This window comes from Perca fluviatilis, chromosome 10 (genome assembly GCF_010015445.1).
Source record: "Perca fluviatilis chromosome 10, GENO_Pfluv_1.0, whole genome shotgun sequence".
Lineage (NCBI taxonomy): Eukaryota > Metazoa > Chordata > Actinopteri > Perciformes > Percidae > Perca > Perca fluviatilis.
In genome coordinates, this window is record NC_053121.1 from 26582587 (window position 1) to 26598933 (window position 16347).

At 38.8% G+C, this 16347-nt stretch overlaps 1 protein-coding gene across 6 annotated transcripts in view; it reads right to left on the reverse strand.

Moving 5' to 3' along the window:
• enox2 (ecto-NOX disulfide-thiol exchanger 2) overlaps positions 1-16347 on the reverse strand; it is a 192000-nt gene that overhangs the window by 5653 nt on the left and 170000 nt on the right. For all 6 annotated transcript variants that reach the window (XM_039813280.1, XM_039813277.1, XM_039813281.1 and 3 more), the window contains 5 exons: positions 11797-11911; positions 8625-8812; positions 6450-6590; positions 1214-1270; positions 321-426 (listed from right to left, as the gene is read on the reverse strand). In XM_039813280.1, coding sequence (XP_039669214.1) covers positions 321-426; positions 1214-1270; positions 6450-6590; positions 8625-8812; positions 11797-11911 — 607 coding nt within the window. The remainder of the gene's footprint in view (positions 1-320; positions 427-1213; positions 1271-6449; positions 6591-8624; positions 8813-11796; positions 11912-16347) is intronic.

Sequence of the window (16347 nt, forward strand, 5' to 3'; positions counted from 1 at the left end):
CTTGGATGATTGGATATAGAATGTAGCTCGTTTGAAGCGTACTGAAGCTTTGTAGGTGCTCATTTCACTTTTTTCAACATCATTTTCAGTTTCATATTGTGCTTCTGTGGTGCATATTCCCAAACAAATGTGCAATTTATCAAATTACTACAAACCAAGTGACGCAATAACAATACACGTGTGTGTGTGTGTGTGTGTGTGTGTGCGCTTGTCTGTAGTTCCTACTACTACTGAGTAATTCATAGGTAAAAATACAGCAAATACAAAATTTACGTCTGAGCGGTATTGGCAATGCAAGAGTCAGGTTTGTGTCAGCGTACCAACTAGCAGAGCTTCCCTCTCTGAGTGGACAGGACTCGGAGGGTTCTTCTCTGTAGGACCTTCCTTCTCCTGACTACAGGACACCACTGTAGTTACGGTGGCTTCCTGCGCACACACACGCACACACACATACACACACACAACTGAAATTAATCTGCTGTGAGAAGTAAACAAGCTTAAATGTAAGCTGATGCATGGCACACAATAAAAAGACAAACACAAATAAGAATGAACACATCAGAAAGTTTTACCACCAACACATTAATATGGAGAGACAATAAGGATGAGGATAATGAGGCAAGGGAGAAGATTTTGCCAGCAGCTATATTTCTGATAGAGGGATGAAATGCACGTCACACACACAGACACAAAAAGAGACGAGAGAGAGAGAGAGAGAGAGAGAGAGAGAGAGAGAGAGAGAGAGAGAGAGAGACTTGGAAGGGAAATGATCAAGCTGTTTGTTTCAGATCTCTGACAGGTGGCAGAAAAATGGCAGAGGAATAACAGAAGAGTTTTTGTTTATTGTCCTACATAGTATTGTGTGTACTATTTCCACTTATGGTGTGGGATGCCTGGTGGCCCTTTTCTGTTTTTAATCTATCTATAACACTCAGTGAGTGTGTGTCAGTGTGTGGGTGTGTGTGGACATACGCATGTTTACGAGCCATTTTGACTTTATGACTCCTTTATTTCCTAGCCCAGTTGTGTCTGGGTGATTTATTCAATGACAAATGCAGTTGCAGTGAACTGGATTGCCCTGTAATGATCTGTCATGTCACTAGAAGGGGTTAGAGAGGGAAGTCAGATGAGGAAGAAGAAGGATAGGGAAAGAATGAGGACACAAAACAATATCTGGAGAGGAGCAGGGAGGGCTCAACCTTTTTCCACTTACACTGGTTTGATTAGTGCTCTCCTCGCTGCCTCTGTCATCTTGCTTCGACGTCTCCAGCTGCGGCACATTAGAAACATATGAGCAAAAGCCACAGAGAAACAAGCTGAGCGCTAATGTAGACAGACGGGCACAGCATGGTGTGCAAAAACAGACAAATATGGGCATTATTTTTAGAATAATTTCCAGAAATGTGCTGATTTTGAACAAACAAGAAAAGCAGAGACCCTGAACTCCTTATGGATATAATTAACTATTTTCAGTCAAAACTGGCAGAGAACAGTCAGCCATTACATTTGTAACAATGAAAGACTGTGTAAGTTCTCATTTTCTGGGAATATATTAGCGCAGAGATAATTGCTCCATTGTTCAATTAGACCAGTGGCTCTCACTAGACATTTTTTTTTCTCTTTTCCCTTGAAGTATGCCAATAGCCCTATACAGAGGGCTTGGGTACCCTTTTACTGTCAATAGACAGGATGTCTCTTTGTTCTTTTGCCTTTGTACAGCTATCATGAGTGGCAGAAGATGGATTTAACCATTTATTATACACTACTCCATCCATTTCACTGCTCACTTGCTAACTCGCTTCTATACCCTTTCATTTGCAACACCTGGTGTTAAAACAGAGTCACGTCAAAGGGAAACTGAGCAATGTTGATGTGCAGTTGGCCTATGGTAGCTGGGAGGTTATTGTGACAATTGAATACAAAATCATAATTTCTATTGTTAAAATCAGTGTAGCTACTTCACAATCTTTTCACATACCCCTGTTAACTGTACAAGTAACCCTGGTTGGCAATCACTGGGTTACACAAATTAACATTACATTTTTTGACTTTGATAACCAATTCACTGTTTAAGTAAGTTATCAATCAAAAATGCCAAACAGTCTTAATGGTTCCAACTTCTTAAATGTAAAACGTGAAGTATTTGCGGCTTTTCTCGGTTTTATAACTTAACAACTTTGGGTTTTGTACTGTTGGACAAAACAAGCAATTTGAAGATGACACCATGGGCTCTGAGAAACTATGATGAGCATTTTTCACCATTTTTCTGTTTATAGACTCCACATGAACATCAGTTCACTTGTCAGTGCACCAGCTGTATAACCTCAGCTGTGGCTCTGAAGGGAGCTTTAGAAAGTCTGAGAGAATAACTTTTGAGCTCTAAACATTGACAGCAAGCCTGAATAAAAAACTGGGGGTGAGAAGAACATTAAGGACATTTACCAGCCAGGAAGGGTCTGATGAAATAACACTGTTGCGTTGCAATATGGGAAGAGTAGGCTTGAGCATTTTTTGGAGCTTGACTAAGACTAAGACTAAACCTCTGCTGCTTAGAGTTTGACAATGTCTCTTTTAAATGTGCCTCTTGTAATTCCCCCAGCTTTATAGAAATGCAATACTAAATCGCTTGAGCACACCTTAAGTCAGAAAGATAATCAACACATCAATCAATAATGAAATTAGTAACTGGCAGCACTAAAATACATACGGAAAAATATGATAAAACGTGTTTGTTGTGATCATAATAGCAATAAGGTCAATGGCCTCAACGACCTGCACTGCTGCCAATCCAGTAATGTGTGGTGACAGCTTGGTGAGAGCAGCAACTGTGATTGTAGTGAAGGAAAAACTGATGGCACGACGAGATCTCTTCAACATGACAAATAACCCCACAACAACTGCTAATCTTCAGAGAAACCTACACCCAAAAATTGATTTCTCTTTCTCCCTTTAATGAGACTGCCTCCCATGATTCATGTTTGCCCACATGCAGGAATTTAATTAGCATATTTTCCAGGGCTCACAGCTGTGGCGACACATTTCTAATCAAACTCATCACCATTAAAGCGCTATTGACAACTTTGTCACTCCAGATGATGTGACGAAAGAGATGTTTTAGCAAATTACGCATTCACCTCTGTGTTATATGAAACCTGCAGTCGGCTCGTCCATCTCAAAGCAAACTGACAACACATGGAGTAGCTCCCCACGTGGATTGAGAGCCTCTCGTTTTCATTATTATCCAATTTAATAGGCGATTGAACCTGAGGCCCATTTTAATGACAGCCCTTCCTCTCATTATACCGAGCCAACAGGAACATTAACAAACATTAGCGCTTGAACACTGGGAATATGGGACAACACCTGAAACATTAGTAAACATGACATGTCTAAGAGAGAAAAATGACTCTTGAAAGTTCAAATTGTTTAACAATACTGTAGATCATGGTGCACTGCATTTAGCAGTGTACTCTTGTAATAAAACAGCTCGCCTCTTATCAATTTTAGATGTAGTTTTGTTGGGAAAAACATGCCTCAATGTAGGCAACACATTGAATCAATTAACGAAGGGGATGTTGGGAATAATGTAGCAGGAGGGGCTCTAACTGATGATGTGGCCTTGTATGACAGCTCTGAGATGGCACCAGTGGTTTACAGCTGCACAATGTCTTCTGCAGGTAATATCTCTCTATGTGGTGATCACAATATTCCTGTGTGTACATGTTGATATCAATGTGGTATCTTAGTTACTGCCTCTTGGCACAGTGCTGATGTAGCCCAAAGGACAAAATGTTCAGGAATGAGAGTAGATGATTGTGTTGCTGGTGGTCTATGTCGAATACAATTTCAGCTGCAGAAAAATAAAGAAACAATTTGACTGTGGTCAACCATGCTCAATATGTTTTTAGTTAGGAAATGAATGGATTTCTACTGGTTCTTTTTATGTGGCTGCAGGAAGAAAAGAGGAGTGGACAAAATAAGAAAATGAAAAAAACATCCTGAGTGGTAGAGAAGCACACACTTGAAGGGAAATGTACTTAGTTTGTACTGCATGTAATAATGGAGGGATTTTGTAACAAAGAAGGTTATTTAGACATTTCAAGATAATGTGAGACTACACATTATTTTCTGTGTGTATTTGACATGTGTTGTAGTATTTGCACTTTTGTAGCACCGAGTGTTAGTTTAGGTATGTTAGTATAAATGGGGATGTATCTATGTCATTCATGTAGTTATGTGGGAGTGTATAATGTTTTCATGTACCTATGTATTTATGTGAGGCTCTGTGTGGACTGTACGGCTAAATTTCCTTGGAAAAGGAAAAAAGAATCAATCAATCAATCAATCAATCAATCTATCTATCTATCTATCTATCTATCTATCTATCTATCTATCTATCTATCTATCTATCTATCTATCTATCTATCTATCTATCTATCTATCTATCCATCTGAGCAGTCCATCTTATGTAAAACATTGACACAGGTCTTGCTTTCTGTACTAATTCCTTCTGGTCATTACAAAATCCCTTCCTAACAGCAGCAACATGCACAAAAAACATTTCAAAGTTTATATTAAGGTAATTTGAGGCTTCAAAAGTCCGAGTTAAACAAGCCACATGGATAATATCTTCCAAACGTAGTTTTTTACACATCATTCTCTCTTTGTGTTTTCACAGACAGGGTTTGTGTGCTGAGCTGCAGGGGAAGGACAGTGACACCAAAAGGAAATTTCATACTCAAAAGACAGTAACTTTGGAAGCTACTCCGTTTATTGATCTAATTCAGACTGTTACAGCCCCATATCAACTTTAGAATGTATTTTTGCACTTACTGTAGAGTGGAAGCACACTTAAAAAGGGAGCTTTTACTGGCTATTATTAACAGCAGAGATGATTACAGAAAGGAAAAACTCAATGTTCATATGAGCTTGAAAATCCTACCCTTTAATTTTAAGTGTTCCCATGGTGGAATAGATAGAAAATGGTAGGGCCTAATGTTGGAAGAGACAGAGGAAGACTCTTTTAAATATTTGCACCCTTTACATTTATGAGGACACTGACTGAAATATATGTTGTTTCAAGTCTCTAACCTTCGTTCATTAGTGTCTTTCCCATTTCACCGTACCTGAATTATGAACTATGAGGAACATCACTACCTGTGATCATGTTTTGATTACTGTCAACTTTGTTGAGTACAAAGTGGAGAGTTTAGTGTGAAATTAAATAGTTAAGAAGATAACGATGTACAGTGCTGCAACTAACGATTATTTTCATTATATGACTAATCTGCCGATCATCTTCACAATGAATCGTTAAAAATTAAAATACAAATTGGGAAAAATGCCATTTCTTAGAGTTCAAGGTGATATTATCAAATTGCTTGTTTCTGACCAACACTTCAAAACCTTTATTCATGATCATATATATATATATATATATATATATAAGATAACAAAGAAAGCACTAAAACATCACATCTGAGATGCTTGAACTTGCAAATGTTTGTTATTTTTGCTTGAAAAATAACTGACATGATTGATTGATCAAAATAGTTTTCTGCCAACGAACTAATAGATTAATCAACTCAAAAACTTGTTTCAGCAGTAAAGATTTTGTATAGCCAACAGCAATTTATAAGCTTTATGTGACACTGATGTGAACATGTTTTTGCCATAATGAGCTGTCTATGAATGTTTTTTACACTAATGCAGAAAAAACTTTGAAGGACACTAAAAACTGTGGACAAAAAGATTTACTGCACACAAGGGACCGTAAACAGCCCTCCAAATGATTATTGGTTGAATAGGTTTTCTATGAGATGCATTATTATACCATAACAGAAGCATAATGAAGGGAAATCATTTTACTGAGCCACTTAAAACTTGAAAGCTGCATTATTAACAATGTTGGAGGGAAATCAAAAATAAAAGAGTCGATTATACGATGTGTAAAAAAAAAAAAATGGATTAAGCTCCCTGGGAGGAAAATGGGAACACCAGAACAATGACTGAAGTTAAATCATGCGTCTCACTACAGTAGGTCCTTTCCCGAAGTGTTGATATCATAAAGATGCACCCAAAACAGCTATTTTGGGATATGTGATGAGCTTTGAGAGACGTTTTAAACTAGTTCAAATTATTGAGTCATTCTCTTGACCCAAAATGACACATTACAACTATCACATTCTGTCCTTTTGTTTATTGAGGATTTATTTCTTCAATATCTTTCATGCGTTGAAACTCATTTTGAACTAATTTCTTATATTAAAGTTATTTGTTATTTATTGTTATTAAAGTGCAAATTAGATAGTGTTTATGTTTAAGCAAAAAGAGAGTAACCCAGAAATGAACTTTCATATAAAACACAACTAGTAAACATGATAGATTCTTCCTCTTTCTTCATTCTCACGAAACTCAGCTGACAAAAATGTGTTTTCTGTCCAACTAACCTGCATTACGTCTGTGTTCTGCAGGTTCTGGAGTCCTTCCTTCAGGTTCTGGACTTGGTTCTTCAGCTGCTGTTTGTCCTCCAAACTCTTCTCCAGCTCTGCCTCCCGCTGTTTTAATTCTTCCCTCATTTTTAACAGTTGCTGCCAAAAAAAAAGGGGGAACAGTAAGCTACTAATGCTACTGTGAACTAACTGTGACAATACTGACCTTTTACGCGAACGGCTCTTGAAGCAGTGGAACAATCAGCCATTTATTTTATTATTTTGAGCATGTAATCCCAACTTTGGTAATTACAACTTCAGCTTAATACAAAAAAGCAATTAGACACTGACGTAAATTGTAACTTTAATAAACATTTTCTAAAGAGAAAATGATCATCGTATTATAATTTGTCTTACTCTTATTCTTTTGTATGCCAAGTGGAGCAATTTGTCAAATCCTTTGCTTGTAAAACACTCAAAAATCCCAAATTACATATATAGGAAAAACCTCATGAGAGAATTAACTGTCGTTGGGTTTTTATCCTTGCTTTGTGTGACACAGGTCACTTCGCTTTGATAGCGAAGTTATCTGCTAAACACAGATAAAAAGATTCATCTCCTGCTGTGTTAATTTCAACAAAATGAGAGTCCGTGAGACGCAGGAGGTCTTTACAGCCAGGAATGTTTATCTGCAAAGCTACACATTAAGTGCTTTTGTGTTACATGCACTATAATTCACAAGTGAGGAAACAGGTTGCCAGTACATGCTGACAATTTTCATTGCAATTTATGTGTCTGTATGATACAACACATGGACCCTGGTAAGGAGAGGTTTCCAATTTCAGTGCATTCCAATTCATTTAATCCATTGACCTTATCTTTTCATAAACATGAGAGATGTAAGCTGGAAAGGTAATTACTCTCTGTAAGCCGAAATGAACAGCAGGGCCTTAATGGATTCTCTTCTTCTTAACATGAATCAATCATAATGTCCATTACTTGCGACAACTAGCTAAGAGAAGACACTTGACAAATTCCACAATGAGTCAATTAGGTTGTAAATTAAGTATTACGATTATTGTTAATATTATAAGTATTTAAAAAGTTACATTTAATGGTTTCTGACATTAGAAGGGTTGGTCTTTTGAAAGTGGAAAGGTAGTCGTCCTGTAAGATGTAGTAGTTAAATAACGGCTAGTACGTGGACCTTGAGGTGAGATTGTTTCCCAGGTTAAGGAATACTTTGAACCACAGCTTAAGATAAAGTGGATTAAAGGCACACTATGTGTGCAGTCACTTCACTATTTTAAAATATAATACAGGTGCATGCCTTTCCTGTGATTTATCATAATTCATAAAATTTCTTGGCGCCTCCTTTCATATGTTTGCACATTGTCTATATTTATTTCAGACATTTAGATTTGCATCTTCAATCTCATATAACTGTTTAATTATGTAATATCTTTTTGGTTTATGATAATTTTTACCTTACTTTCTTATATATAAAATTGTTTGTTAATAGCGTTTGTTCATATGATTATTTTTTTTAATTCAGAGATCGAATGCCTGACTGTCTTGATAAATGTTGATGACTGTATAAACACCAGAGAATAATGGAAATAAGAACTTCTATCCTTCAATCTCTGACAAAGTCTGAAACAGTGTATGTGTTGTCTTATATAGAAACAAAACAGTTATACCAACCACTGAGATGGGTTTAATTGGGAATGTACACTATACGATATTCAAGGCACATTTTCAAAGAAAGAAAAATCAAATACTTTTCATAATCTTTCTCTGAATAAATGGTCTGAAATTGTTTTAATAGCCTTGGGTTTGTCCAAAAAAGTATGTGCGCCGTTTGAATTATAGCACACAACCCTCCAATCCCAAGTAAAACCCATTCCAACTGCAAATAAGCTTTCCTTTTCGACCAGAGTAAACCCGAAAAGATTATTTTTTAGCAGCTCTTCAGAATCGACTAACATCTGCTCCTGACAGCTGTACTATCCCACTTGTTCCTGCACAGCATTCATTTTTAAAGTGCAGGGTCATGAATAAAATGGAAAGGAAAGTTCAAACGGTTAACCGGAGCGACCTTAAAAAGAAGCAGGTGCGGAACAATTACAAATAGGAGATTAGACTTATTGTTGGACAGATGATTGGAAAAGGTGTGTGTATGTGTATATATACCTTCTGCATGCCTTGCAGAGCCTGCTGCAGGAAGTTGAGCTGCTGAGAGTGTGTGGTGTCCTCCTCACTGCTGATTGGTTGGTTCTTGCCTTGTTCCTGTTTGAGCAGCTCCACCTCGTTCCTGTAGGCGTCCAGCTGGCAGCGCAGAGAGTCGTTCTCCTCCTTCAAAGCTTCTGCTTGGGAAACACCTACAGATTTAAACATAAAGTTAGAGAACAATATGGAATATGATGTTCATTGTGTAGAACGCTGTCACAGTTGCTGGGGTCTCAGTTTCACAGTGTGGCTTTTGATTAAAATATTGAAGCTTGTATATCCGTTACACAGTGACATTTTAAATTAGGATTGGATCACCCATTGTTCATCTGAGTGAGAGCAGGCACAGAAATATTGAGTAGGATTGCAAGCTGGTGAGCATCTTAAAATTCCATGCATTATGGCAAAAGAGTAGAGCTCAATTTTACGTTATGCAAATTTCAGGCATGTTGAAACACAAAATGGAAAATGTCCTTTCGATATAAGTCTTCTGCTAAATATATCGCTGCCAGTTCCTGCAGGACAGAGTATTTCAGAAAAAGATCAACTGAAAACTTCTTAATATTTCTCTCATATAAAAATATCCTCAGGTATAATTCATTTAGAGTTAAACACTTAAAAACGTATCTAATCAGCTTCATCAGGACTATGTCAGTCTGGTCTGATTTGACAATTTTGTTTTGTTTCACCAAGTAAACAATGACGCGTTCTGAATTCACTACTGCTGTGATACACTGACTGGCTTCTTCTACATAGCAACGGTAGCCAATCTGGTGGGAAACTGGAGTATCAGGGAGAGTCTCGTGTTTCTCTATTGAGCAAAATTGAGGCTATGGTTTAAAGAAAAGGAGAATGGGAAAGACACTTCTGAAACCAGCTGCTCTCTACACTTCACAACTCTATGGACAGTGGCCTGGCAACATAAGAAAACCACCCCACAACATTCGTCAGATTTCAATTCAAATGTTGCTAAATCCTGAATGGTGCACGGGATCCAAAATCTCAAGGTACCATGTTGTCAAGCTAACTGTACTTTTTATTTTTGATATTCACTCAGTGTCTGAAAATCAAACACCTAGTCTATCGACAACTGAAAGCTGTGAAAATCCCAGATTGTTTTGTCCAATGGCTCTTTACTGGACATTTGACCTGACCTATTGAGCTATTGAGACAGGAGAAAGTGGAAGTATTATTTTATTATTATAGGGGACCTGCTCAGCTCCAGAGATGCCCAGTATTATCAGCTCTGCTCTCTTCCTGTGGGCTTTGAGGGGAAGCTCAATGACTGTATACACTGACTGGACTGGGGAGATAAGCCCCATCCTGTGTGTGTGTGTGTGTGTGTGTGTGTGTGTGTGTGTGTGTGTGAGTGCATGAATGCATGTCTGGTAAGGTTTTGTGTGGGTGTTCATGAGTGCTGCCTGCAGTCTATCATGGAGGACCATTGGCAGTGTTAATGAACTCTTGCTGGGTGAGTGTGAGTGTATGTGTCTATGCTGTGTTTGTGTGTACTTTTCTCCCAGCAAAATAAGGGTTTGAGGTGAGAAGAGTATTGATCTGAGAGCCTCATCAACTTGGTGTGAGGGGATGTCAACCGCTTGGCCAGATTCAGAGCAATTCCACTTCTGTTACATAACAGGCGGCGCTATCGACCTGCAGATATCCGTGAGTGTGCATGTCCCCACACACACACACACACACACACACACACACACACACACACACACACACACACACACACACACACACACAACACACACACACACACACACAACACACACACACACACACACACACACACACACACACACACACACACACGTCAGATGCAGAGCATCGATTCACGTTTTAAGAGGCTGCAGTCATAACACAGGTGTTTTCAGCAGTCCTGGTTGACATGTAAAAAAGGGGGTGTAACAGTCAGCCTGTTAACACAAATACCAAGAAGTGTCACATAAACACCTGTCACCTCAGCAAATCCTGTGGCATCGAGCGGAATGACAGGTCTTTGACGGCAATGCTAATTACTGATAGCTAAATAGCAAGGTTGCAAAAGAGAAGAGGCTGAGCTGATGACTGCATTTACATACATTTGCATACTGATTAGAGTAGCTGTCATATTAGCAAATGGCAGAGTTCAGAATGATTAAAAGGCAAGAAGAAAGAGTACGTGAAGAGAGCATTACAACATGCAGAGAGGCAACCTTACATGTGGTGGTGACGGTTACAGGATGTTACCCTGGCGACTACTCTAGAGTTATGGAGTTATTGTAATGGGGGTTGAGAAATTAGGAGCACTGTTAGTTTGTGTTGCTTCAGCAAACACAAAGAGACTCATTTGAGGGAAAACTAGAGGATTATGGCACTTCAGTGGTACCCCGATCTGAAATTAGATGGCAGCTGGCAGGTGAGGACAGATTAATTTACACTCGTATGGAGTCGTGTGCATCCAAGGTGGACTGAGGCAAATGTCATTTAGTAGTCATGTTCAACATTAAGGGCCCTATTTTAACAATCTAATTGCACAGCGTGAACCGCCTAGTGCAGGTGTGTTTAGGGCGTGTCCAAATCCACTTTTGCTAGTTTGATGGTGGAAAAAAGTGTCTGTGCGCCGGGTGCATGGTTCAAAAGGGTTGTACTTAGTGTCTTCATTAATTCATAGGTGTGTTTTGGGCGTAACATGCAATAAACCAATCAGAGTGTCAACTCCCATTCCCTTTAAAAGCCAGGCACTTCCCCGCTTCCTCAAGATAGCAATACACCATGATTCACCTGAACACACCTCCCTGTAAGACCAACACGTCCATGGGCGCAAAGATTGGCGCAGGTGCATTTGCTATTTAAACGACGTGGGAGCTAGACGGGAAATTGACAACTGTGTCCGCTTTGCGCTACACTAGTTGCAAGATAGTAAAGTGTGTGGTGTCAGCATCTTGAGGTACTTTTAATGCGTTTTTTTTTATTCATGTGGCGAGATCAGATGCTTTGGGGATGATTACGGCCATTTCAGTCAAACACAGCTGTCCTCCTCAGTTATTTAATGCTCTATGTTTATCTTCTGAAGATCTTGATCAGTGTATGGTCTGTCATGTTGACAGAAGTGCTGAACTGTGAACACATGCATACATATACATACCTGAGTCCTCAGAGTCCTTGCTGTCAGGGGAATCCTCCATGTCATCGTCCGACATCTCCATCTCCTCCTCTCGTCTGATGCCCATCAGCTGCTCGTTGTGCATGTTTCTAATCTCCTGCAAAACACAACCGAGAGGGGTGGGTTAGAACTGCAAAGACTCATGGGCGATGCACGTTTTAGCAGGTGCTAGAAGGAGTAGGATCATCAGTGATGCACCTTAATTGATTTCATTAATATTAAGCCATAGCTGTAAGGAATAATTGTAACAGATCAATACAGAACATAGGAGTTTAGATAAATAAGGATGAAAAGGATGGTCTCAGAGCTGGGGCTAGATTCCTCCTCTGGCACAGCGATAGGGCAGATGGCAGCACAAATACAGCCAAACTCCACAGTTTTGCACTTCGCTGTTCTTGTGACTTTCACATGTGAAAACATTCACATTTATGCAGCTAAAATACATAATAAGTGTGTGACACTGGCAACCAGAGCTTCTGTCAGAAATGTCAAAGCACTATTTAGACAACAAAGCATGAAATGTTGCTTTGTGCATATACTGTTTATAATGTGTACTGTTGGTGTTTTAAACCCACATCTGTAAACCCACAGTAGTAACGGTTAACAAAAAAAGAAATCTTTCCATTTCATTTCACCCTTTCAGGCAGAATCACTAATGACTATATCCATCTGGAGACCAGTAAGGTTTCTAAATGGTTTAAAGATTAAGGTCAAACCACCGAATTGGATTGGCTGTAAATTAGACAACACCCTCCGGGTCTGTGTCAGGAGAAAAGCAAAACAAACAACAAAATCCTTGTGATGCATTACCCACAGTAGACAGTCCATGCTTAGACCAGACCATGAACATATGGTTGGTGAGAATCTGTGTTTTTTTTAAATACCATTCAGCTTTCATTCCCTGTTGTGGGCAGATGTTTAAGTCACAGAAGTACACACATTAAAAACAAGAAGTCTGATGTGATCTGTACTTTTAAAATGTTCTCAAGTATTTAAGACATCATGCTCTGACAGGCTGATGCCTAGCATTTAACTTTCCATTATCTAGAAAGAAAAGAAATCTAAAAGAAAATGTTGTCACTATACTATTTAATGAAGAGATGAGAAGCAATAATACTGAATTATCGCCTGGTTCTGAAACACATTGAATGAGCACTTTATTGGCTACTGTATACAACACATGTCACCTAATATAACAAGATGAGCCAGTTAAATATAATAAATCATTATTTGGGTTGATAACATTATTATTACAATGATTACAAGATACATGCATACAAGAAAATCTATAGTGTTGACCCTTTATCACAGCTCAACAGTAAGATCCAGTCCACTCAGAACATGTCTATAGGCAGGGAATTGATCAGTATCATCATAACAAGATGCTCCCCTCTCCTGCAACTTTAAAATTTATGGAATGAAGTTCCATACAAAATATCACTTTACTCACCTCTAGTAACCTCACAGCCTTGGTAAAGCCTACCACTCTGCATGATTTATGTTAGAAAAAAGGATATCTGGTCATCAAATTAGTAACATGTCAAAGAACACAAGTTTAAAAGTGTTCTCTATTAACAACTTAAAAAAGTAGGTATTGAAACAAACATGTACATACATATGTACAAACACACACCAGTGGATAGAGACATGAGTGCTCTATCAGTGAAAGTTTCCCAACAACTGGCTGAAAAATACTCCTAAAAGCCAAGAAGCTGCCCAAGAGTAAATACACTTACAACCATCTGTCAGTTGATGTTATCAGCCTGAGCCCATGGCAGAGGTCAAACAGGTAACTTTACACACACAAACAGACACGCAAACATCTGGTGTGTATGGAGCACACTATGCACACACACACATCCACTGCATACACACAAGCACGCACAAATAAAAACACTGATAGAGAGAGGCAGCTGTTGTTTGATTCTGCCTGGGAGCTGCAGCTACTCCACGCTGCTGCCTGTTCCTCCATATTTCACCTCCAGGCCAAAGAATCATACTGAATATACAATATGACCGAGTGAAACTGGCTGCCTATTTGATGATAAACTACCCCTGAGAAACTGCACTTACTTACCAATGCTCTTTACACTGTCCAGTGGCTGCCAGTCCTACACACTGCAGCCTCTAAGGCAACAGCCTGTATGATCAATGTGAAAATAAACCAGTATTAAGCCATATTTCTGATTTTGAATCAAATCACTCCATATAATGTAAAATAATGCCCAGTTGTGCTGACAGTCACTGATAATGACAGTAGCAACCACCTCTGCAGCTCTATGCAGCTTTTCGACAGATTTAGCCCATTATTTTGGTTCTTTGACCTCCACGCACAATGTATGGTTGGGTCTCACAGTTCTTATTACTCCCACATAAAAAAACCAAAGGCAGCAGTTTCCAGTGAAGACAAGCTGAGTGTGCTCTACCGGCCCAGCGATTAATGACAGAGAGCTGAAGTAAACAACAAGCATCTAGAAAGCCAAGAGTCCCAAATATGTTTCTTAGTAGTCAGTGATAACCAAACCAAAGCTAAAAGGCGAGTGAATACTGGATTTCCTTCTTCATCGAGTGGCCAGAAACATGACTCAGGATGCTTATGTTCTTCTGCGACTCTTGGATGTGTAAGTAGGCAACTGTTTACTGACAGGTTAGCCACAACAACTTTATAAGCCTGTGGTGCATCAGGGCTGTATTATAAATGTTTGAGACTTCCTAGTGGTTCGTGTTTAATAAGGTTTTAAACCTGCAACGCCTGATTTTTGTCAATGTAAACTAGTTGTAAATACAACACTAACATATCAATACCTTAAAAAGTTGGTATGGCGAAGTGGTTAGCGGTTGCTTTTTTACACATCCAGTAGATACAGAATAAAATTGGAATTTATGTGTCGTGAGTCGTGTTTCTGGCGACCTGATAAATGCATGTTCACTCTCTTTTAGCTCTCTGAGAAAAATATCTGGCTCTTCAGCTGCTAAATGCTGCACTACTGGTTTACCAGCTTAACACTAAATTTGATTATAATAGCTGAGTGGCAAACATACTTTCTACTAGACAAATCTACATTTTAGGGGTTTATTTCTACCAGGTAAGTTTGACCTCACCTATCACACAAAGACTATTCAATGGTCTGATTCTGGGCTAATTCCCTCCTGTGTATAAACTTACTTAAACCCTAATAGAAAGCTGCAGAGAGATACAGACTCAATTTGGGCCAATGCTAAACCAAGAGCCTTGTGTCCAAATTACTTCATCTGTCTGTTTGCCTTTCACTCTGACACACGCATGTTCGCTCGCTTACAACAATGTTTTTTGAATGAGGACATATTCTGCAGTATGAGTGTCCACCCACAGAGGGCTCTTTCACTTGCATCTATGGCCATGCTGTACTCCCTGGTGTATGCAGTGTGTATACGGCAACTCTTAAAAAAGAAAGAAAAAAGGAAGACTGGACAGATCCTTGGAGGCCTGAAAACACTCTGGTATTCACATAATATATTTTAATACGTCATGCTTCAGTATATATATATATATATATATATATATATATATATATATATATATATATATATATATATATAGAGAGAGAGAGAGAGAGAGAGAGAGAGAGAGATAGAAGATAGTGATTCTCCATGACATGAGTAGATCCCTGACAGAGCCTCAAAGTCTGAGCGCGGGAAGGGACAACCATACAAAGTGGTCTTTACTGATGTCACACAATCTGCTTTTATATTATATGCACAATTTGTTTATAAAACATGCATCATCCAGCTTCCTACTTACTCATCAAGTGTGTGCTAAGAGACCTTCACAAAAGCTATTATTAGCATAAGTTCTAACAAACGGGTACAAATTGAGATTATTCATTTGACTATTTATGATTCTGCAGCACATCTAAACAATTAAAACAACAACTTTGCCTTGCAACACCTACCTTTAAAGAGAAGTTTTTGTACAAGATGATTGCTGCTTCACCTTTAAATCAGTTTTTTTTATTCTGAGCTTCAGAGAAACTTACCAATCAGATATGATCATATATTGTCCATTAGACCCAGGACTGCACCACACTGACTCTCCATTACATACAAGCAGTCATCAATTAATGTAATGCTCCATTTGGCAGAGAAAGAAAAAAAAGGTGAGCAGGTAGTAGATGACAAAAATGCTGTTAGATTTGAAAATGAATAACGCTTCTATGTCTCAAGATGTCCCTACTTAATTATCCACTCAAAAAATTTTCAAATTTGTTGGTGCAGGGGAGAAGGCTTGTACAGATTTACCTGTGTCCTGGACACCCTTAGAGATGGAAAACTCACCCAGCAGCTTGTATCCAATTCACGGGGGGAGGGCAGTGTGTAGGGTCAGAGTTTTGGACCTGGGTGTCCGTATCTCACACCGGCTGGAGTGAGCAGGTACCTGTTCTGTATCCTGGCTTCATTCAAAGTACTTACTGTAACAAGATGTCTGCTCTTTTGACTTCTGATTTCACCTATTTTGTCTTCTCTTGTATATATTTGAGTATGATTAGGTATCCC